The sequence below is a fragment of the Brassica oleracea genome, chromosome C2, assembly GCF_000695525.1.
Source record: "Brassica oleracea var. oleracea cultivar TO1000 chromosome C2, BOL, whole genome shotgun sequence".
In the NCBI taxonomy this organism is placed as follows: domain Eukaryota; kingdom Viridiplantae; phylum Streptophyta; class Magnoliopsida; order Brassicales; family Brassicaceae; genus Brassica; species Brassica oleracea.
This window is the reverse complement of record NC_027749.1, coordinates 74,611-99,162: the sequence shown is the minus strand read 5'-3', so window position 1 is coordinate 99,162 and position 24,552 is coordinate 74,611. Positions and strand designations below refer to the sequence as shown.

Genomic DNA, 24,552 nt, shown 5'->3' with positions numbered 1-24,552 from the left:
TTAAAATCAAGTTGTGGGTTAGTTTTGGCAAAAACCCCTATATTTAAATGGGGAAAATCGCATTTTAAACCCTGAGAGTGTCACATTCTCACACTTTAAACACTGAACATTTTTGACTAGCATTTTAAACATTGAAAGTGACATTTTTATTATAACAAACCTCCAATGAGGTTTACTTGTTTATCAAGTCAACGAGGTGACATGTACTGTTTATTTTGTGATGACGTGTCGGTTTTTTTTTTAAATAAAAATAAAATACATAGAAAATTCAATTTTTTTTGAAAATTTTGATTTTTTTTGAAAAATTCAAAAAATATAAAAATAAAATTTCAAAATTAAAATAAAATAAAATATTTTAAAAAAATTATTCCAATTATAAACCAATAAATATATATAATATAATAACTTGAATGGTGATACTAGATTCTATTTTTTTTGGTTTTTGATTTTTTTTTAATTTTTGATTTATTAATACTCAACTTATTAAATTTTGGTGAAACTAGAAAATATCTCATAGACCACTTAAAATTTTTTTGACCTTAACTAAAATACTGTAAGTTTGTTTGAAATATAATTAAGAAATAGAGAAGTATGCCTTTAGATTTGTATATGTTAGGTTTTGGTATGAGTGGAGCTTCTTAGATATGTAACATATATTTTAGTTTCTCTAAAGTTTGATTGGTTATTTATTTAATTTTTTTTAAATAAACTTAAAATTACTAAAATAAATATCATTTTAATAAATAATACCAATAATAAGATTAATTTTGAAAATTTAACAGGTTAAGTATTAATAAATAAATTTTTTTAAAAAAACCAGAATCTAAAATCACAATTCAAGTTATTATATTATATATACTTATTGGTTTATAATTGGATTAATTTTTAAAAATATTTCTTTTATTTTTAATTTTGAAATGTTATTTTTTATATTTTTTTGAAATTTTAGATTTTTTTAGATTTTTTAGATTTTTTTTTGATTTTTTTTGAATTTTCTATTTATTTTATTTTTTATTTAAAAGAAAAAAGAAAAAGAAAAAACCGACGCGTCATCACAAAATGAACAGTACAGATCACCTAGTTGACTTGGGGGTTTGTTATGATAAAAAAGTCACTTTCAAAGTTTAAAATGCTAATCAAAAACATTCGATGTTTAAAGGGTTAGAATCTGACACTTTCAAGGTTTAAAATGCGATTTTCCCTATTTAAAAGCCTACTACAAGTGCAAGATGGAAATAAAAGGCATCGAAAAGGCTTTCTTGGATAAGGCATATTATACGTTGCTCAAACAACTTTGAGAAAATGAAATATGGGTCTAATAATATATATATTCAGAAGAAAAGACCCATGAATTAGGTTATTAGGCCCAAATCGCGTCAGTGTGTTTATTGCCATGTCAAAACCAGGAAGGAGAAAGCGGAAGATATATTTGGTCTGAGAGTTAGTTTGACAGTTTCAATTCTTTTTATGGGAAAACGAAGCTAAAGTGAAAGAGAGAAAATAGAAAGGTTAGCCAATATTAGAAATCAAACAGAGAAATGTATCTATCGGGTGGGATGATCATGATGAATGTAAGATTATCTGTAATGGGATGGGTGATGGTGTGGTGGTGTTGGGGTTCGTGCATGGGGAGGTTCGTGGTTGAGAAGAATAGCTTGCGAGTGACTTCACCCGAGTCCATCAGAGGAATTTATGAATGCGCCCTTGGCAACTTTGGTGTTCCTCAGTACGGCGGAAGCATGTCTGGCTCCGTCGTTTACCCCAAAGCTAACCAGAAGGCTTGCAAGAACTTTGAGGATTTTGACATCTCTTTCAGATCTAGAGTCGCTGGATTGCCCACATTTGTTCTCGTCGATCGAGGAGGTCCCCAATTCCTTTCTCTCTTTTTTTGATTCACATGAAAACTAGGATGACTTGCTACGCAAGGAACCGATGACTCAGTTATTTGTTGTGATTTTGGCCCCTCCCCCAGATTGTTACTTCACCTTAAAGGCCTGGAACGCGCAACGAGCTGGTGCTGCGACAATATTGGTGGCGGATAACAGGCCGGAGCCACTCATAACCATGGACGCCCCGGAGGACGAAACAGCAGATGCGGAATACCTGCAGAACATCACGATACCTTCAGCGCTGTTGAGCAGATCTCTAGGGAGCGCCATCAAAACGGCCATAGATCAAGGAGAACCCGTCCGTATAAGTCTGGACTGGCGGGAGGCTCTTCCACACCCGAACGACCGAGTAGCCTACGAGCTATGGACCAACAGCAATGATGAGTGCGGATCCAAGTGTGATGCACAGATCCGGTTCCTTAAGAGGTTCAAAGGAGCGGCTCAGATTCTAGAGAAAGGAGGATACACTCGCTTCACTCCCCACTACATCACCTGGTACTGTCCTGAAGCGTTTCTGGCAAGCAGACAATGCAAATCGCAATGCATCAACGGAGGAAGGTACTGTGCTCCTGACCCTGAGCAAGATTTCTCCAGAGGATACAACGGGAGAGACGTGATCATTCAGAATTTACGCCAAGCTTGCTTCTTTAGGGTGATGAATGAAAGTGGAAAGCCTTGGATTTGGTGGGATTATGTCACCGACTTCGCCATCCGTTGTCCCATGAAACACGAAAAGTACAACAAACAATGCGCCGATCAAGTTATTCGCTCTCTTGGTACTAACCAACTTCTTACTCTCTCTCTCTATATATATATGTATTTTTTTTTATCTCTTAACATATGTCTTTAATTTCGAGTAGGAGTCGATGTGAATAAAATTGACAAATGCATTGGAGACATCGAAGCAAACACTGAGAACCCTGTTCTCAGAGATGAACAAGAAGCACAAGTGAGCCCTCTCTCTCTCTCTCTCTCTCTCTCTCTCTCTCTCTCTTTTCACAAATGTAAGCCTTCTAACTATTGATTGCTAATTTTGTTCAAGGTTGGGAAAGGTTCGCGAGGAGATGTGACAATACTACCAACTATTGTGATAAACAACAGACAATACAGAGGTGAGAAGCAAGGAAGTTCTTCGGTTTTGATATTATTAACTGGTTAGGTTTTTATTTAATATTTTATTATCACAGGGAAGTTGGAGAGATCTGCGGTGCTTAAGGCCCTTTGCTCAGGGTTCCGCGAGACGAGTGAGCCACCCATATGCTTAACCGAAGGTCCTCTCTACTTCTTCTACATATCTCTATTTGATATACCCTAGTTTTAACGTATGGTTCTGGATTCTGTGATTGCGCATGTTGATTTAAACTTGAAGTAGCTTAGGGAATAAGCTATCACTTTCTTATGAGATTAGGAAAGGTTATATGTTTATCTATAAGAGGGGTTTCCTAATGAGTTTAGGAACTTAGTTTTATATATAAAAGATATGCAAGAGTGTTGCATAACTTGTGAAATAAGAGAGAGCTTTAGTTTTTTTGAGTTATTTTCTAAAGCACTGAGAGTTATAATAAAGAGTTTGAGTTTTGAGATTAAGTGTTTGATTCAATAATTGGTATCAGAGCTTAGGACACTAAGCCATGGGAGATATCATTCAATCAACGGTTAACACAAACCATAAGAGCGGTGGCTCTACGTCCATACAGTGTCCATTACTCACCGACACCAACTACACGGTATGGACAATGCGGATGAAGGCAGCGTTGAAAGTTCACAAGGCCTGGGAGGCCGTTGACCCGGGAGAGGAGAATGGTGAGAAGAATGATCTAGCAAAAGCATTGCTTTTCCAATCAGTACCAGCATCGCTGATACTGCAAGTAGGGAACCTTGATACCGCAAAGGAAGTATGGGAAGCGATAAAGATGAGACACATGGGAGCTGACCGTGTGTGAGAAGCACACCTACAAACCTTGACAACAGACTTTAATCGCTTGAAGATGAAAGAAAGCGAAACAATCGATGTATTTGTTGGAAGAATCTCTAAGCTATCATCAAAATCGGCAGCATTAGGAGAAAATATTGATGAGCCAAAGATAGTAAAGAAGTTTCTCCATAGTCTACCAAGAAAGAAATACATACACATCATAGCGGCTTTAGAACAAGTCCTTGATCTTAACAAAACAAGTTTTGAGGATATTGTGGGAAGGTTAAAGGCATATGAAGAGAGGATTGCTGATGAAGAGGATGAGAAACAAGAAGATCAAAGTCAGAACAAACTTATGTATGCTAATTCAGATTCTCAACCACAAGAGAAATATGACTCAACAAGAGGAAGAGGCAGAGGTGGCCGATTTGGATACCGAGGAAGAGGACGTGGGAGATTTGGATATCAACAGAATGAAGGTTACTATCGACCACAGGAGAGAGATGCATCAAGGGTAGTATGCTTTCGGTGTGACAAGATAGGGCACTTTGCACAAAATTGTCCCGACCGTTTATTAAAACTTCAAGAAGTACAAAGTGAAGAAGAAACTACGCATGAAGCAGATGAGTTGATGGTCAATGAGGTCGTGTATCTCAATGAACGGAATGTCATACCAAAGCAACTCTTTACCACAGCCGGAGATAACCTGTGGTACCTAGACAATGGCGCTAGCAACCACATGACCGGGAATCTCGAGTACTTCTCAAAGATTGATAAAAGCATAACCGGAAAGGTGAGATTTGGAGATGATTCTCGTATAAACATAAAAGGAAAGGGATCCATCCTTTTTAATACATCAAGTTGCGAAAGAAAGATACTCACTGACGTATATTACATTCCTGATCTCCGGAGCAACATCATAAGCCTCGGGCAAGCTACAGAATCGGGATGTGAGGTAAGAATGAAAGAAGATCACTTGTTTCTCTTTGATCGAGATAAACATCTGCTGGTGAAAGCAAAACGGTCACCAAACCGATTATATAAAGTGGTTATGGAGGTAGAAAATACGAAGTGTCTACATATACTTCACAAAGAGACATCAAAGTGGCACTCTCGTTTGGGACATGTAGGTCTAAGCAATTTAAAGATCATGGTTAACAAGGGTCTAGTGATCGGTATGCCGCGTTTTGACATTGAAAGAGAAACATGCGAAGCTTGCTTGCGTGGGAAGCAAATACGAAAATCATTCCCACAAGAAAGCTCATACCGTGCAACTGAGGTTTTGGAGTTATTACATGGCGACCTATGCGGTCCTATTTCGCCACCTACAGCCGGTAATAACAGGTATGTATTTGTCTTGATCGATGACTATTCAAGATATATGTGGACCATAGTAATGAAAGAGAAGAGTGAAGCCTTCACCAAGTTTAAGAAGTTTAAAGCTCTAGTTGAGCAAGAGACGGGAGCTAAGATCAAAACACTACGAACAGACAGAGGAGGAGAATTCACTTCTTCAGAGTTTAATGATTACTGCGAGAGTTCAGGGATCAAACGTCACTTAACAGCACCATATTCGCCGCAGCAAAACGGAGTTGTCGAAAGGAGAAACAGAATGCTGATGGAGATGACACGAAGTATCCTAAAGCACATGGACGTTCCAAACTTCTTGTGGGGAGAATCAAGTTTAAAGAGATGAGAGAGTTAATCGGGATGCAAGATGTGTCAAGAGAAGATTTCAAGTTTAAGGGGGAGAATGTTGATTTAAACTTGAAGTAGCTTAGGGAATAAGCTACCACTTTCTTATGAGATTAGAAAAGGTTATATGTTTATCTATAAGAGGGGTTTCCTAATGAGTTTAGGAATTTAGATTTATATATAAAAGGATATGCAAGAGTGTTGCATAACTTGGGAAATAAGAGAGAGTTTTAGTTTTTTTGAGTTATTTTCTAAAACACTGAGAATTATAATAAAGAGTTTGAGTTTTGAGATTAAGTGTTTGATTCAATAGCGCAGACATAGAAACCAACGAGTGTTTACAAAACAATGGAGGGTGTTGGGAGGATAAGACTACCAACATTACAGCTTGCACTGTATGTAACCTCTTTAAAGAAATTTTCTTGTTTTTTATAGTTATGCTACATATCTACGTATATGTTTTAGTAAAAGGAGTATCATTATTTCAGGACACTTTCAGAGGAAGAGTGTGTCAATGTCCCATTGTTCAAGGTGTCAAATTTTTGGGTGACGGTTACACACATTGTGAAGGTAAGAAATGCTCAAATGTATGTTATGATTAAGGTAATGATATTTTTAACATGTTTACATTTGGATATTGCAGCGTCAGGGGCATTGCGTTGTGGGATAAACAATGGAGGATGCTGGAAACGTACCCAAATGGGAAGAACATATTCGGCTTGCCGTGTAATATGGCATACCTCAAAACTAACTAACTTCCATCCTCTGTTTCAACATTTGCTCTCTTTCTATATATTTGATTTACAATGATTGATTCTTACCTTTTTATTTTTGTTGTTGTTTCTGTTGTTCAGGATGATCATTCGAAAGGCTGCAAATGTCCACCTGGATTCAAGGGAGATGGGCTCAAAAACTGCGAAGGTATTCTTTGAATAGATTATACATATTGAATATAAGAGCTTGAACTAAAAACTAACGCGCGGCTGCAAATGCAAGAACACATGGGGAAGCTATGAATGCAGCTGCAGCGGAAGCCTGCTTTACATCAGAGAGCACGACATTTGCATAAGTATGTATTCATCACATAATTCTTGAAACCAGAAAAAGTGTCAGATCATCAAGGGGATATAAATCAAATTTTACTATGCATTTAGGTAAGGATGCAAGAGGAGACGTAAGCTGGGGGGTGATATGGATAATACTAATGGGTTTGGGAGCAGCTGCTTTGGGAGCTTACACTGTTTACAAATACAGAATCCGGGTACGCTTATTAGAACATACTTGTTCAATATTTGGATATATACATAATAAACTGATTTTGATTGTGGTAATTTTTTTTCTTAATTGATTATGTGCTGCAGACATACATGGACTCAGAGATAAGAGCGATAATGGCTCAATATATGCCTCTCGATAACCATCCTAACACTCAACCTTCTTCTCAGCTGGAGTTGTAAGAACAAAGCTTCACTCATTGCAGCTTCAAACTTCAAGCCTTAATTTGATCATATATAGTATTTTATTTATAGGGTTCTCTTACGTTTAAATTTAGCCATTGTGGGAAGTCCTTTTATGCTACTTACTGTTTTTATATCATAGATGCTATAAAACTATACTGGCCAGGTCCATCCGATAGCTGGGCCTTATATATTTATTTTATCCTTCTGGTCGGTTACTCGTTTATTAGTACACCACAACATTTTCTTAATAAAAGAAGTACAATCTTTTTTCTTATCTTCCATTTTGCAGAAATGGCAACTTCAATACCTAACAGTGGATTGAAAATTTCATCTTGATTCACATTACAACTAACTCTGGAGCATAGCTGACCATTGTTTTTTGATCCTTGTAATGTGTAGTTTTTTCTTCTTTTTTTATTTGCTAAAACAAATATTGAAATAAAAGCTTGTGCCAATAAAAGTGCATAACATTTGTTTAATACTGTAAGAGTATGGAATGAATGTAAGAGATGTTAACATAATAAATGTGAATGTTGCTTGGGAATGAAACAAAGGTAGAGAAGTCTTGAGATCGTTTGGTAGGCATGTCTTTTATCCTCATCATATCACTCATTATCCCTGTTTATTCTTCTTTCCTTCTTTCTCTAACTTTTTTTTCTTTTTGTTTATTTTCCCGATTCAATAATAACAAATGAGTTATTTTCTACTGAACCAGTGTGATCAATCCACACAGAAAAACAATTAAATCTGACTTTCGATTTAAGTAGATCACAAAAAAAAAAACGAGGAGCGAGAGAAAGTCAACGGGAAGATACTCAGTTGTAGTGAGCACCGTTTACGGCAATGTGTGCATTGAAGTGGTTTTAATTAAATGACAAGTAATCAATTTTGATAAGAAACACATGCAAGTAGTAGTGCTTGAGGTGTGGTGGAAGCTATACGCTATCTTCATAAATCATGTCAGTTGTATATATACTAAGTAGTATTTTTTTATAAAAGAAATAGAGAAATGATGGCGTAGCATTGCATGCTCTGGGACAAGAAAGAAAGAAAGAAAGGATCCCTTCTCTTCTACTCCATCCGCTTTGCAGCTTCCATATTAGTATATTCTTATTTGATTCAAAAAAAAAAAAAAATCTGATTCTATGATCATAAGCGTGACCGGTTTTAGATTATTAATTTTTGAAAGAAAAAGAAGAAAAAAGTAGACAAAAGTGTTAAAGGCAAGGAGAAGACTGTCCCCAGGAGTTGAGAGAGAAGTCATAAAAGCCTCGTCTCCGGAGCTTACGCCGTTTACAGCACATTCTCTTTATCTCTCTCTGCCTTTTTTTTTCCAAATTCTCTCAGCTCTCTCTCTCCCCGCTAATAAAAGCTTCTTCAAAAATTTTAATAACAAAAACAACTTTGGATTCGGCCATCACCTTCCCTTTTACTCTCAAGCTGCTTTTGTTTTTCCTCTTCCTCCTTTGTTCAAACTCTCCCTCTTCCTCTGGGATTATTATCATCAGTACACTGAAACTTAAAAAAAAAAAAAAAAAAAAAAAAATCATTCCTTTATGGAAATGTGGTTGCACGACGCTCTTGTTTCACTCAGCTTCTTCTTCCTCTACTTCCAGGCCGCTTCAGTTACAAGTGCAGAAGACCCTACGTTCAACGACGACGTTTTGGGGCTCATCGTTTTCAAGGCTGGCCTGGAGGACCCCTTGTCCAAGCTGGCCTCTTGGAACTCGGAAGACTACGATCCGTGCAGCTGGGTCGGGTGCGTCTGCGACCCAGCCACCAATCAGGTGACGGAGCTCCGCCTTGAGGGGTTTTCTCTGTCAGGGCACATGGGGCGTGGCCTTCTCCGTCTCCAGTCCCTCCACACCTTAGTCCTCTCGAACAACAACCTCACGGGAGCCCTGAACTCGGAGCTCACTCAGCGTGGGACCCTCCAGGTCCTCGATTTCAGCGGCAATAACCTGTCGGGTGGGATCCCAGAGGGGTTCTTGGAGCAGTGCGGGTCGTTGAGGTCAGTGTCACTGGGTAGAAACAGGCTGACGGGTCCTCTTCCGGTGTCCCTGAGCTACTGCTCTACCCTCACCCATCTTAATCTCTCCAGCAATCAACTTTCTGGGAGGTTGCCCCGAGAGCTCTGGTTCCTCAAGAGCTTAAAGTCCCTTGATTTATCTCACAATTTCCTCCAGGGCGACCTCCCCTCCTCCGGCCTCCTCGGCGCTCTCTATGATCTCCGCCACCTCGACTTGTCCACAAACTCGTTTTCTGGTCACCTTCCTTCCGACATTGGAGCTTGTTCTTCCTTGACATGGCTTGATCTTAGTCATAATTACTTTTCCGGGAACCTTCCGGTTTCAATGAAAAGCCTCCGGTCGTGCAGCTTCCTCCGACTGCGTGGTAACTCTCTGCTCGGAGAAATCCCTGATTGGATCGGTGAAATGGGCAGTCTTGAGACTCTGGATCTCTCTGCCAACAACTTCTCCGGGAATGCCCCCTTTTCTCTGGGAAACCTCCTCTCTCTCAAGGACCTCAACCTTTCCTCAAACTTTCTCGCTGGGGAGATCCCTCACAGTATCATCTCCAACTGCTCCAACTTACTCTCCTTTGACGCCAGCATGAATTCATTCACCGGCTGGATGCTCTTCTCCTCTCAAAGCCTCTCCGGCAACCTTGGCTTTCTTCAAGCTCTTCGCCTTCTAGATCTTTCCTCCAATGCCTTGTTTTCCGGTGAGATACCTTCTAACATTTGGATCCTTACAAGTTTGGTGCACCTTAATCTCTCCACCAACTCTCTCTTCGGTTCCATACCCTCCCCCATTGGACGACTCAAACTCGTTGAGATTCTTGATCTGAGTAGTAACCTTCTCAACGGAACACTTCCTTCTGAGATTGGAGGAGCCCTCTCCCTTAAACAACTCAACCTTCAAAGAAACCACCTCACCGGCCACATCCCGCCTCTCATCTCCAGCTGTTCCGCTTTGAACACAATGTAAGTACATTAGCATGTGGTTCTCCTCATTTGTCACTTTTCTCAAGCGAACCGTGTGTGTGCAGAGATCTGTCGGAGAATAAGCTATCCGGTGGGATACCGGGGAGCATTGGCAGTCTCAGCAACCTACAGTACATAGACTTGTCCAGGAACAATCTCTCTGGAAGTTTACCCAAACAAGTAGAGAAACTTACCCACCTGGTCACCTTCAACATCTCTCACAACAGCATCACTGGTGAGCTCCCAGCTGGAGGTTTCTTCAACACTATCCCTCTCTCTGCCGTCACCGGAAACCCATCCCTATGTGGCTCCGTCGTTAACCGCTCATGTCTCTCTGTCCACCCTAAACCCATCGTCCTCAATCCCAACTCCTCCAATCCAGCCAGTGGTCCACCTCTCAGCGGTCAGATCCGGAAGAGCGTTCTTAGCATATCCGCGCTCATTGCCATTGGTGCAGCCGCCTTCATTGCCATTGGCGTTGTGGCCGTCACTCTGCTCAATGTGCACGCCCGATCTAGAGTTTCCCGCCACGATGCAGGAGCTGCTCTCGCGATGTCAGTTGGCGAAACGTTCAGCTGCTCGCCGAGTAAAGATCAAGAATTCGGGAAGCTGGTGATGTTCTCAGGGGAAGCGGATGTGTTTGACACAGCAGGCGCAAATGCATTGCTCAACAAGGACTGCGAGCTGGGCCGTGGTGGGTTCGGAGTGGTCTACAAGACGAGTCTCCAGGATGGGCGTCCTGTGGCAGTCAAGAAACTGACAGTCTCGGGTCTGATAAAGTCGCAGGAGGAGTTCGAGAGAGAGATGAGAAAACTCGGCAAGCTGAGGCACAGGAATGTGGTTGAGATCAAAGGCTACTACTGGACGCAGTCCCTGCAGCTTCTGATCCATGAGTTTGTCTCTGGGGGAAGCTTATACAGACGTCTCCACGGGGACGAGTGCGTTTGCCTCACTTGGCGTCAACGCTTCAGCATCATTCTGGGGATAGCGAGAGGTCTGGCTTATCTGCACGGGAGTAACATCACTCACTACAACCTGAAAGCAACCAACGTGCTCATAGACGCAGCCACTGGGGAGGCTAAAGTCTCTGACTTTGGGCTGGCCAGGCTATTGGCCTCCGCGCTGGACAGGTGTGTCTTGAGCGGAAAGGTACAGAGCGCCTTGGGGTACACAGCCCCGGAGTTTGCATGCCGGACGGTAAAGATAACAGAGAAGTGCGATGTGTACGGGTTTGGGATCTTGGTGCTGGAGGTGGTGACGGGGAAGAGGCCGGTGGAGTATGCGGAGGACGACGTGATGGTGCTGTGTGAGACGGTGAGAGAGGGGTTAGAGGAAGGGAGAGTGGAGGAATGCGTTGACGCTATGCTGAGAGGGGATTTTCCGGCTGAGGAGGCAATACCAGTGATAAAACTAGGGTTGGTATGTGGGTCCCAAGTGCCCTCGAATAGGCCTGAGATGGAGGAAGTGGTGAAGATATTAGAGCTCATACAATGTCCCTCTCAAGAGTTTGAGTGACGACGATAAGATGGAACAAGTTCTTTATTTCTTCTTCAGTTTTCCATCTTCGTCTTTTATAAAAAGAAAGGTTTTGTTTTCTTATGAGCACTCAGCTTAGCTCAGTTCGAGGAATCTCTCACACTCATTGTAACCAAAATGTTGAAGGTTGTTATTGTTTCATAAAGTAGATCAAAATGTTTGAGTTTTCTCTGTTTGTTATGCCCTATCTATATCATTCCCACATTTTATTTGAATCTCTTAACATATATTAACTTATTCAGAAGATGAGGAAAATAAGCGTAATGAAGAATACCATAATACATTTGAAAATCTTGATTTTGAAGAGACATAAAGTCAGTCAGCAAAACGATAAAGCAAAAATAAAAGGGAAAGAGAGAAGTCCACCACCACCACAACCACCATTGTGAAGTTAGACTCCCCAAGGGTCCAAGCATAAGCTTTTTTCTGTAGTGCAATGCTTTCATTATTGTAGAGTTACAGAGTGCCCCCACACACTTACTCATTTCTCTTCACTATTATTTACTCCCAGTAAGCTTTACATTCAAAATGTATACTTTTGTCAGCTAATTTACAGACACTCATAATTACTATTATTACTCAGTGCTCACATTCACACATGTTGGTCCAGAGAACGTATGTATCTCTAACTAATTCAGTATTATTAAATATGATAGGCGTAGGCGATTTGGATTTGAGACACGAGCACCCTTTTAGCATTTCTCATTTTTGTGTGCAAATTTTATGTCTTCGCTTTTTCTCGTGTCAAGTCTCTTCTTTATTCTCCACGTTAGACACTAAAAAGTGCGTTACTGGTATATATTTTATAATTAGATTACAACTTTTATAGTTCCACTTTTTTTTGCTTCCACTCTCAAAAGCGGGAAGCACGTTCGTCTTCGGTTTTGTACTACTTTTGATATTTTTACAACTAAATTGTTGAACTGAAGAGAAGAAAGGAGCTTGTACATATAGGGCAAGTTCTTAAAGATCTTATGAAGCTTCAGAAGTGATGAGAAGCTGATACAAAGTTGAGACAATGTCCAAGAAGGGTTCTAATCAGACTTGGGAAGACATTGGAGGAGTTTAGGGTGGAATGGTTGATGAGAGAAAGTTAAGGCGACCCGTACGGACTGTATAGACCGTACGGACCAGGGTGACCCAAAACTTATCATCTCGACCATTTAAGTTGAGGAATGTGCAAGCTTAGGGCACAATGTGTACGGCCAGAAAGTCCGTACAGCATGGTCTGGTCTTGTCTTGGGTCACAAGGCATGGAGAAACTTATTTGGACCTTATACATGAAGAAGGGATCAAAATGGCATCTTGGATGGCCTTGGAAAAGATCAGCCGAGATGCTCTTGGTTCTGTCCGTTTATGGATAAGGTCTTCACTCCTATTGGCTTATTCAGTTCACAAGACAGCTCATGACAACCTGTGTAAAGACCAGACACGCCCAAGCTTCCTATTCGCCAAACATGTGAAGCTTATGGTCCATTGAATTCAAAATAAGGCTCCTCCTTGTTTGACTTCACATGTGTAATGTAACTGATTGTAAACCCTAGTAGAAAACAGTCTGTCCTATTTAAATAAGAGGGAGAGACAATTTGTAAGCCCTAAGGGAGTTTGGGGGATTTTCCCCCTCCAATTCATGAAAGAAATGTGTTCTTTAATCAGATTCTCTTTAATCCCTCTCTTTCTTATACTTTAATCTCTTAGTCTCTCAAAGTCTCTTGTTTCTGATTTAAGTAAACACATAAACACTCTTATAAAACTCTCTCTCTAAAATCACCTAAAACAAACTTTAATCTTCTCATCTTGCTCCATTGGAGCTTATACACACACACAACCTGAGATCTCTGAAAATCTCACATGGTATCAGAGCCAGGTTCATCAGAACCTAGTTGAAGCTTCCGCACATCCCACACACATCCCTCAGCTCAAATCCAAGCCATGAAGAAGACAGCTCCATCTGGTTCAGCTTCTCCATGAAGACTGAAGCTTGGCGTGTCATTCTAGTTCGTCAAACCTTTCTCATACCTGCCTTGATGAAGAGCCACGTTGGAAGCAAAGGAGGATGGAGAGGTGTCATGAACCTCAAGCCAAAACTCCTTGTCCATGAGCTGCTTGCATCCGGCTACAAGAAGAGTAGATGTCATGAAGATGGCGACTTGATGTATGAAGAAAGGAGGGGTGTTTGAGCTGTAGAAACAAGAAGGTGGCCATGAGTAGAAGGAGGAGAGGCTGGGTGACGATCCATACTCTCATGTCCAACAAAACCGTGAGCCAAAAGCCATTGGAGGTTCAAGGAACCAAACCGGTTCCTTGGCTGTAAGCTAGTCCTATCCCTTCTTGATAATGAGCTTGTGTTGTGACTGTGCCTGGTTATTGTGATGTGTATTGATAGGATTGTTTAAAGATTGCTAAATGAAATGAAATGAATTTAGAATCTGTCACAAGATGCTTAAAGAGATTTGTTTGGTGATTGAGATTGAATTAATATGCTTAGCTTCAGTTCATAGTGATGCTTGTTGTGATTAATTGAATCTGCTTGCATACATGTAATGAATCTGTTTGAAAGCTGTTGCATATAGTCTTGTGGATGTCTTACATTGAAACATTAGATTCATGTCTAAATTGCTGAGTAAAGAAGCTTTAAAATTGCCTAAGTAGCTTGCATAAATCTGGAAAAGAAAATGCTTGTGCTTAGAGAGTTTGCTTGCAAAGATTAGAACTTGAAAATGTCTTTTGTGAAATTGGGAATCAAACTTGATGATTAATCAAGGATTGATCCCAATACTATTGTGTCTCATCTTTGCTGGAGTTTGAGTGATGCTTCAGGTTCACAAGATGTGTTCTTGGTTCACCATCCATCCGAGTTGAAAGTAGGAGACGTTTGCCCATTGTGTGTGCAATGGAGAGTTGATACAAGAGTGGTGATGCGCCACTGGTGTGTAGTCTCACTGAAGCTCACTTGCAAGCTTGGACCTATACTCAATCCAAGCTTGAGGAGGGGAGTTTAGTGAGCTATCAGTCAGATCAAGAAGGTTCATAAGGTCCATTGCAAGCAACTGAAGAGAAGAATGGAGCTTGTACATATAGGGCAAGCTCTTGAAGATCTTAAGAAGAGTTCTATGAAGCTTCAGAAGTGATGAGAAGCTGATACAAAGTTAGGACAATGTCCAAGAAGGGTTCTAATCAGACTTGGGAGGACATTGGAGGAGTTTAGGGTTAAATGGTTGATGAGAGAAAGTTAGGGCGACCCGTACGGACGGTATGGAACGTACGGACCAGGGCGGCCCAAAACTTATCATCTCGACCATTTAAGCATAGTTGAGGAATGTGCAAGCTTAGGGCACAATGTGTACGGGCAGGAAGTCCGTACAACATGGTCTGGTCTTGTCTTGGGTCACAAGGTATGGAGAAACTCATTTGGACCTTATACATGTAAAAGAGATCAAAATGGCATCTTGGATGGCCTTGGAAAGGATCAGGCGAGATGCTCTTGCTTCTGTCCGTTTATGGATAAGGTCTTCACTCCTATTGTCTTATTCAGTCCACAAGACAGCTCATGACAGCCTGTGTAAAGATCAGACACGCCCAAGCTTCCTATTGGCCAAGCATGTGTAGCTTATGGTCCATAGAATTCAAAATAAGGCTCCTTCTTGTTTGACTTCACATGTGTGATGTATCTGATTGTAAACCCTAGTAGAAAACAGTCTGTCCTATTTAAATAAGAGGGAGAGACGATTTGTAAGCCCTAGGAAAGTTTGGGGGATTTCCCCTCTCCACTTCATGAAAGAAATGTGTTCTTGAATCAGATTTCCTTTAATCTCTCTCTTTCTTATACTTTAATCTCTTAGTCTCTCAAAGTCACTTGTTTCTGATTTAAGTAAACACATAAACACTCTTATAAAACTATCTCTCTAAAATCACCTAAAACAAACTCTAATCTTCTCATCTTGCTCCATTGGAGCTTATACGCGCACAACCTGAGATCTCTAAAAATCTCACATAAATAAAATCGATGTTACTGGACTTTGGACCAACATTTGGGTTGTGTTGGGCTCATACCTCTCAGAGATGCAAATAATGTTTTGCAAATTGCAATTGGCAGTAATTTGGTTGAGCATTGCACACATGCAAAACAAAGTGAGGATGAGGAATCTCATGCCATCGCTCATCGCTCCCTTCCACCAAGCGCAAACAGCTTCTTTTTTTTTTTTAACACAAACTTCATTAAATAAAATTCCCCTCAAAGAAGGGTTCATTACAGCAGCTTCTGAAGCCAGAGCTTGCTTTGCCAAGCAATCAGCATTTTTGTTTTTGTCCCAAGGGATCCAAAGAAAAGAAACATAGATAAATTGTAGAGATAAACAGAGGATGCCAGTGATGACTCCATAGATCTCCGGTGGTGGCTTCCTTGAGGAAATTGCCTTGATGAGTTGTGATGAATTGGCATTGGAGCTTCTGGAATCCCAGTTCCCTACTCTTAGACAGAGCTTCTCGCATGGCAAGTGCTTCAGCAAGGAGGGGGGGAGGCGATGTAGTGGCAGTGTGCAGCAAAGGAGTTGTGGCATTGTCTAACTATTAAAATCCAGCCCAAACCTGCAAGCTTCAGGTCATTGCGCCAAGCCGCGCCAAGTTTTGTTACGCCCACCAGGTCAGGTCTTTGCTGGATAATACAAGGAAGAGCAGGCATAGCCTTCTGTGCTGCGAGCCATTCTTTTGCTGTGGTCACTGCACGGGTTATCAAGTCTGCAGGCGAGCAGACCTTCTTGTTAAAAACAAGCTCATTCCTTGCTTTCCATAGAGACCACAAGATCCAGGGCGCAAGATTTCCAGTTGTGATGCCCAAAGGAGGCAGACATTCTTTCAGCATTAAATCTTTCCAAGAGACATTCAAATCTATCCATCCTCTAGCATCAAAGTGAGCAGAAAGGGGAGCAAGGTCCCATACTTTCCTAGCAAAATTACAGTGGAAGAAAAGATGATTGATAGATTCAGGGTTCTCACAGCGGATGCACTTTGCATCAATCGGTAAGCTTCTCGCAGCCAAACACACGCCCACTGGTAGTGCATTGTGGCATATTCTCCAGAGGAAAAGTTTGATTTTCGGATTAAGATTGAGCTTTCAGATGCCTTTGTCCCAATCAAAGTCAGGTAGAGGTTGCATAGTAGGGGAGGGGGGGGTAGGAAGGAGATAGATGCCGTCATTTGTTTTCAGCCAGATCCTCTTGTCCGGAGCCCCGGTCTTACTAGGTTTGATTAACAGGATCCTGTTTTCACCGAAAGGGAAAAATCTCTGTAGTAGCTCTCTGTTCCAGTCTAAACGGCTTTAATCATGTATATATGTAGTTCCCTCATTTCCATTACAATTTTGTGTTCACTCAACTAAGCACACTCTAACCAAGACTACTCTCATGCATCACATTCCTTAATCCTTACCATAGGAGATGATGTCTAACATCTGGCTCGTGTACGTGCCTGTTTCTCGTGTCCACCATTATGTAACGCCCATGATCATCTGCAGTTAATGTCTTAATGAGTCCCATGTTGGTTCTCTTAACCTGGGAGCCCAACTCTATGCAACCACCGTTACCTTTTGTGGAAACTGACAAATCATCATGTTCATGTGCTCTGGTTTAATTTATGAGTTTTGGAAACCTACAATGTAATCACTATGTTTATATGTTCTGGTTCCACTTTGTTAAGTTCGAGTTTATTATGAGCTTCCAACTTAAAACAAATTGGTGATATGTAGATTACCCTAAACGTTTATATCTTATTTAAGATTTCTTTAATTCTCGATGTTAGATATTTTATTCCTAATACTCCACTTTAAAATGATGGATCTTATAAACCAGAAATCTTAGAATTTTAAGAAATTTACATCCGATCGAAAGGGTTTAATACGATACTAGATATTGACTTGTGCAACCGCACGGGTGTTTACTTTATCTTTTATATAAATATATATTTGTTGTAAATAGACAATGTTATATATTTCTATTAAATGTTTATTTTGTTTTTCTTATAAGTATAATATAATATTCCATACATTATTTTTTTTTCAAAAATATGTTGCTATTTATTTTTCATGTCACTATTATATATCATATATGTGTCATCATATAATTAATGTATTTTATATGTATTATCATATAAGTAATCATATAATTAATAGTATTTTATACATACCATCATATAAATAATCATATATATTATATCTCTAAAACTTAATGTGAAATTTAAAACCCATAATTTAAGTTGGTGTTTGAAATTGGGTTTTGTATTGTATTTTCTTATATATATTTAAAACATTTTTTTATAATGGTTATTGAAAAATATTTTAGTAAAAATCAATTTTTGAATATAAGTATATTTTTGAATCAATTTTGATATAAATCAATTTAAAATTAATATTTTGATTTGAAACATGTATATAAAGTTTAAATTTTGTTTTATGATTATTTTAGACAAAAGATGTTTTATGTAATTAGATTGATTCATTTTCGTATATTTTAAGTCTGGCCGAGGTATATAGTTACTCATAATATAATGGACTTACATTTTTTTTTAATAACATAAGCCGATTACTTTTTTTTTAATATACTGATGTCCATGTTTTCAAACAATATTATGTTCTTTTTTTTTTACTGCTAACTATGTTTCCAAACATTTTCTAAAGGTACTCCTACTTTAATAAGATAGATTTATATCCGATCGAGATGGTTAATTACGACAATTATACCCGGTTAGAAAAAAATATATTATTTTGGGATTTAAGATGTTTATGATGGACTATGATACCATGTTAAATTATGTATTTCTCTTATGAAAATTTTACTACAAAATAAAGGATATAGACATAAGACAAATAACAAAACTGATGATATATATTCTCAACCACCACAGATACATGCAAAACCTAAAATATTTTTATTAACTGACAAAAACTACAGTAGTTAAAATTTTACAAATTACAAAATATGCATATATGAAAGTAGTTAAGAAAATATATTATTCTTGAAAATAAAAGCGATGCATATATCAAATTTAAGAGAAAATGTTTAATAAGAAAAGAAAATACCAAAGAATTCAAGAAACCAATGTATAAAATAAAAAAAATCATAATTTATACCAGAAAATATTTTATTTTACTTACTATCATAGTTAAGATAAACAAACATTGAAAAATTAATATACATGAAAATTAGTGGTAAGATAAGTCTAGTCTATGATAAATATAATAAAATATAAATAGTAAAATTAATGTTATTTTAAAATGAAAGGAATAAAACATTTTTAAATATATAATAAAATTAATTATTTCAACTTGCATTACCATATACCACTACCATATACCAGAAATCAGGATGCTAGACAATATTTCTGCACCTACTAAAGTAAGAGCCGTACATTTACTACCGCACTTGTCTCCAGTGTGGCCGGCTTTGTTCGACTTGTATCGATCACCACCCGGTCCACCCCTGACCCCTATTTGCAGGTTAGTTTCTGGGACCAAACTCTCGGACCAAATGATTATGTTGGACCATTATTTAGTGCTGCTTTACCTCTAAAAACCAACCATAGTGGTGTTTTTATTATGGGCCTGTTAATTTTCCATGTAGTTATACCCAAATAATTCGGTCTCATACTTTCTTTCGGGCTTTAGGTACTTGAAAAAAAAAAATCACTCCCCATGAACCATGTTGTATGCAAAGACTGATTACTTGCTTAAAAAAAAAAAAAAGTCTACAACTGTAATAGACTATCACAACTGCTAGAGCTACCAGGAGCCCATAATCTGACAAATAACTAAATCAACTTACGACTAATCACTCTGAGCATCTTGCTATAGTTTAGGTTGATCCTGCCACGTGTATCTCGATGAGCGAGTGCCGACAATTGGGACAGGAAGAGTGAGAGACAAGCCAGGTGTCGATACAGGACATGTGGAAGCTGTGATTACACGGCGGAAGAACTCGGACCTTCTCACCGTCCGCGAACTCCCCCAGACAGATGGCGCACTCCGTCGTAGCTATCTCCACCCCGCTCGACCCGTACGCAGCCACGGGAAACCTCTTCAGTTCTCGCTTCTTCAATCCGGGCCTGTCTGCCGCCACCGTCGATGCCGCTGAGGATAGCCCGAAGCCGCATCGCATCGCACACCGGAGTATCGAATTGAGCCCAAGCGCAAGTATCAAAGCGCAGAGCAGAGCAGAGAGTATGATCACCATGTTTGCGTCGAAGTTCATGTCCCTCAGGTACCCATCTCCTCCTCCACCGCCAACGTGGGATTCAAGTAGCAGCCGGTGCATTCTCGGGGGGATCCTACACCTTCCGGGGCGTTAGTCAAAATTTTGTGTGTACGATCGACTAGGAGCCTCCCTCTCAGCTTCGTTAGGTTTTGTGTGTAGAGAGAGAGACGTGTCAATGAGGATACTAGTCAAGTCTAACTACGTAGTCTCTCTCTCGGTTTGTGGTTATCTGTTTAGACAGAGTGGGGACCTTTATCCTTTTTTTTTTCCTTTCAGATTTTGGGTTATGTGGATGAGAACAATTTGTTGGGCAGTAATTACGAAAAAGGAGATAATATAGACTCTATTCTTCGCACTTTCCCGGATATTTTGTCTCTAATAAACCGACGTAATGAACATATATATATATATATTATACACATGTGAAAATGCATATATAACTCTGTCGGGTCCCTCAAATCAGGATTGTACATGTGATTACATAACAAACAAACTGAAGAATAGTGAGTGATAAAATTTTAAGGAAAGGAGGTGGTGAGTAATACAGGCACAAAGCACTGAGAAGCAAAAAACAGTCTTTATGGATGAAATCATCAGAAATGGCTACAAACTATTTGGTGATTCATAACAACGCCCACTACACACGTCATTTCAAGCATGACTTTTATTTTTTGTTTTTAAGTGAATTAGGATTTCTAGCTCCCTCGTTTTTTTTTGCTACTCTTTAAAAAAATTGAAGAGTTGGGTGTCTTCGTGAGATACTATTACTTATTATATAGTAATACTTATAAGTGTGATAATGATTCATTTAGTGAATGATAACATCATCATTTGCCATTATCTTTTTCGGTCTTAAAAATCACTTTTAAATGGGAAAGTATGACCTTTAAGCAGAATCTGAAAAATGACATAACTAGAACGATCTTAGAGGAGCTTGAATCGTTTTTTTTTATTTACTTCTTTTTCTCGTTTTAATGTTAAATAATATTATTCCGGAGTCGGCAGCACATAGATTTGTTGCATTGCGTTGGTTTTGGTTGTTAGAAGCCTGCCCACCCATCAAGTCTCATCAAGCTCTTATTTCAGGACGGAGTCTCTGTTTCAACTCAACCATGCTTAGCCATCAAATCTCATCAAACTCTTATCTCAGGTTGCCAAAGTCATGGGTATCCGTTCTTCATTTCCGGTTTTAACAAATTGTTGTCTACCCGTCACTGCGTATGCGGCCAACAACCAACATACCATACATCACTCCCATTGATTTATTAACTAGTTTATACTGGAATGTTATTTTCAAATCAAGACAATTAAAGCTTTTTGGCTATGAGGAGATTTGTCGGTGTTAGTGCCGATCTTGCTTGTTTAATGGGCTATTGCAAGCAATTTACACGTACTAAGATCCAATCCGTTATTATTTTCTCTTACTTTGTCTCTCTCTTTACTCTGTTTGTGTTTTGCTTAGGACTTGAGACGAGGGTGTTGCCGGTGGTTGAGGGGTAACTGAATGCAATTTACACCTACTAAGATCCAATCCCAAGTCATGAGATGCCTTTCTTTTTACTCTCAAATTCACCCTAGAAAAACTTGTTTAAATAGATATAAATGCTTCCAGACCATTCTCACTTCTGTTAGAGGAACCGTATTTTTTAATCAACACTACATAATTTTTTTATTATAACTCTAAATCCATCCGAACAGAAATGTTTTCGTACTCACATCACAGTATTTATCTGAATTTACCACAATTTGCATGCTCAAAATATTTTAGCCTTTACGTTGCAATCTTCGAAGCTCCACATACTAACAACCTACAACACTATCGTCTTGGAGAGGGAGTAAATAATCAATCATTTAATGAGCTTTTAGTTGTAGTTTTTGAAAAAAACGTCAGTATTTTTTCTGCATATTTTTTTTTTTTTGAAACACTTCTGCATATTTTCTAATAAGTGATATTAACTGTTCAACATCAAATATTTAAAGGATTGGATTGCTCACCCAAATATTCTAGTCTTTAGTTATCACTAACTACTCAAATAATCTACACACACAAAAATAAAACGTTTTTTTTTTTTTTTGTAACACTAAACTTGCATTAATTCGAAAGAGTTTAGGCCCTGTAGGGGGCTGGTACAACAAACGCATTTAACAAGGCTTGCTTTGCCAGAGCATCAGCTTCCTTGTTATATGTACCTCGAATCCAAGAGATAGAAAAATGTTCAAAAGCCGAAGACAAGCTGATAATATCAGCTAAGATACCATACAGTTCTGCGATCGGAGTCCCTGATTTCAGAGCGTTGAAGAGGATTAGAGAATCCGTGTTGCAGTGTAGCCGCCTAGTGTCCCTGGCGACACAGTCCGTCATTGCCTCTCTCAGTGCTAGTCCTTCCGCTACGAGTGGGGAAGCAACGAAGTAACAATGTGACATTCGTTGTGTAGTGGAGTTGTCCTCTCTGATGGTCCATCCTAATCCCGCTGTTCTCCGGTCTGCTTGCCACGCTGCGTCTGAATATACCACGGTTGTGTGCGGTGGTCTTGTCTCTCTAGGTAGAGGAGTCGGTGTAAGGGTTGGAGTCTTGACCTGTTCAGAGAGCCATTCCCTTGCTGCGCTTATGGCCGATGAGATGACTTCCTCGGGTGATGACTGCTTGTTGTTGAAGATCAGATTATTGCGCGCGAGCCAGATACCCCAAAGAATCCACGGAGCAAGTTGCCCTGAAACCCCCGAAGGTGGGAGACACTCTAGAGTACACAGAGAATGCCAGCAGGAAGCTAAATCTACCAGTCCTCTAACATCAACACTTTGTGAGAAAGGAGCGAGGCTCCATACTTTTTGAGCGAAGTTGCATTGAAGAAAAAGATGATTGGTAGATTCAGTGGTGTTACATAGATTGCATAGGGTCGAGTTTGTTATGTTGCGGGCAGCAAGATTGCTTCCTACCGGGAGTGCCGCACAAAAGACCTTCCATAGAAACAACTTGACTTTCGGGGCAGTTTCTATCTTCCAGATATATCGAACCCAGTTGATGTCAGTAGCCAGGGGGTCTTCTAGATTAGCGTTCTGCTCCTTCAGGGCCGTTTTATATCCTGAGCGAGTCGTGTACTCTCCAGAGGTGGTGCCTAGCCATATCAGTTTGTTCGGAGCCCCGGTTTTACTTGGTTTCAGGCTTAGAATAGTCTCTTCCTCCTGCGGTAAAACTCGTCTAATTTCCTCTATGTTCTAGTCTTGCCTGTTCGGGTGGAGCAAGTGACCGACTTTCATGTTTAGCTGCGTAAGAGGAGGTGGTCCCATTGGTCGTCTCTTTTCCTCAAGACTCAGCCATGGCGCTTCCCATATGTTGATAGATTCTCCGTTTCCAACAACCCAACCAGTGTTTTTCAGTATGAGGTCTCTGCCTATCATTAGCCCTCGCCATCCATGTGACTCCACAGCTTTGTTTGATGCTTCGAGGAAAGATGAATTTCCAAAGTACTTCCCCTGCAGAATGCGACTGAGTAGGCAGGAGGGGTTATGGATCAGTCGCCAACTCAGTTTGGCCAGGTAAGCGTCATTGAAACTCTCAAAGTCCCTGAATCCTAGGCCTCCTTTGTCCTTTGGTTGAGTCATCTTAGTCCAGGAAACCCAATCAATCTTTTTCTTTCCATCTTTGTCGTCCCACCAAAATCTTGTTACCGCTGATTGGATTCGAGTGATGAGAGATTTTGGGAGCTTGAAACACGTCATGGCGTGGGACGGGATAGGAGAAAGGACACTGTTGAGCATCACCATTTTACCCGCTGCGGATAAGTGCCTTTTCGACCAACTGCTTGCCTTGATCTTTATTCTGTCCACTATGGATGTGAAAAGATCCCGTTTTCGTCGACCAAAAACCTCGGGTAAACCAAGATATTTCCCGGTGCCACCTTCTTTTTGGATTTGTAGACAGTCCTTGATCTGTGTCTTGACGGAGTTTGGCGCTCTTCGAGAGAAAGTAATGGAGGATTTGCTGGTGTTGATTGATTGACCGGATGCTGTCTCATAGCTAGTCAAGATCGATTGCAAGGCGGTTGCATTTTCCGGATCGGCCTTGAGAAAGAACATTGTGTCGTCCGCAAAGAGAAGGTGATTTATCCTTGGACTCTCATTTGCCACTCGAATGCCGGTCAGCCGACCAGCTTCTTGAGCTCTATTACAAAGTCCCGAGAGCACCTCACTACACAAGATGAAGATGTATGGTGAGAGTGGGTCACCTTGTCGGATACCCCTACTCGGTTTAACTCTTCCTCTAGGCGAGCCGTTGATGAGGAAGGCGTAAGTAACAGAAGAAACACATTCCATGATCCATGAGATCCATCGATGATGAAATCCAAGTCTTTCAAGAACAAGCTGGATAAACTCCCACTCCAATCTGTCATAAGCTTTACTCATATCCGTCTTGACAGCCATAGAGACCCGCTGCTCCGCTTTAGAGGTTTGGAGGTAGTGGAGAACTTCATGGGTGATCAAGACATTATCTGCAATTGCTCTTCCCGGAACAAAGGCGGATTGAGTTTCTGAGATGATTTCCGTGAGTAGAGGTTGCAGTCGCTTTGTCAAGATCTTAGAGATAATCTTGTAGTAGACGTTGCATAATGCTATCGGTCGATAGTCCGTGACTGCTTGCGGCCCAGTAACTTTTGGGATGAGTCGGATAAAAGTCGCGTTAATCTTTGCTGGGAGCTTACTGGTTTCGAAAAACTCTTGCACTTCTTTGACAATATCAGTTCCAATGGAATCCCAATTGGACTGAAAGAATCCCGAGGAGAATCCATCCGGACCTGGTGCTTTATCCGCATGGATTGAGTAGGTAGC

At 40.0% G+C, this 24,552-nt stretch overlaps 3 protein-coding genes and 1 pseudogene across 3 annotated transcripts in view; 2 read left to right on the top strand and 2 right to left on the bottom strand.

Moving 5' to 3' along the window:
* Positions 1–1,546: 1,546 nt before the first annotated feature.
* LOC106325684 lies at positions 1,547–7,191 on the top strand (annotated as a pseudogene).
* A 1,046-nt stretch (positions 7,192–8,237) lies between these two features.
* On the top strand, positions 8,238–11,654 carry LOC106327648 (leucine-rich repeat receptor-like protein kinase PXC2). The gene is made up of 2 exons (XM_013765866.1): positions 8,238–9,945; positions 10,011–11,654. The coding sequence occupies exons 1-2, from the start codon at positions 8,516–8,518 to the stop codon at positions 11,458–11,460; spliced, it is 2,880 nt and encodes a 959-aa protein (XP_013621320.1). The 5' UTR covers positions 8,238–8,515; the 3' UTR covers positions 11,461–11,654.
* Positions 11,655–19,139: 7,485 nt separating this feature from the next.
* On the bottom strand, positions 19,140–20,008 carry LOC106325116 (RING-H2 finger protein ATL74). Its single transcript, XM_013763143.1, has one exon. It carries the CDS (start codon positions 19,782–19,784, stop codon positions 19,326–19,328), a length of 459 nt encoding a protein of 152 aa, XP_013618597.1. The 5' UTR covers positions 19,785–20,008; the 3' UTR covers positions 19,140–19,325.
* Positions 20,009–21,831: 1,823 nt separating this feature from the next.
* Positions 21,832–24,552, bottom strand: part of LOC106323109 — a 3,595-nt gene continuing 874 nt past the window's right edge. The window contains exons 2-3 of the mRNA XM_013761278.1: positions 22,978–24,518; positions 21,832–22,908 (exon numbers count right to left, since the gene is read on the bottom strand). Of these exons, the coding sequence (XP_013616732.1) occupies positions 21,832–22,908; positions 22,978–24,518 (2,618 nt within the window). The remainder of the gene's footprint in view (positions 22,909–22,977; positions 24,519–24,552) is intronic.

Bases quoted from the DNA above. Each gene is read 5' to 3' on its own strand.
- LOC106327648 (XM_013765866.1), top strand. From the start codon at position 8,516: ATGGAAATGTGGTTGCACGACGCTCTTGTTTCACTCAGCTTCTTCTTC. The intron at 9,946-10,010 runs GTAAGTACATTA...GTGTGTGTGCAG, and splicing joins TGTTCCGCTTTGAACACAAT to AGATCTGTCGGAGAATAAGC.
- LOC106325116 (XM_013763143.1), bottom strand. From the start codon at position 19,784: ATGCACCGGCTGCTACTTGAATCCCACGTTGGCGGTGGAGGAGGAGAT.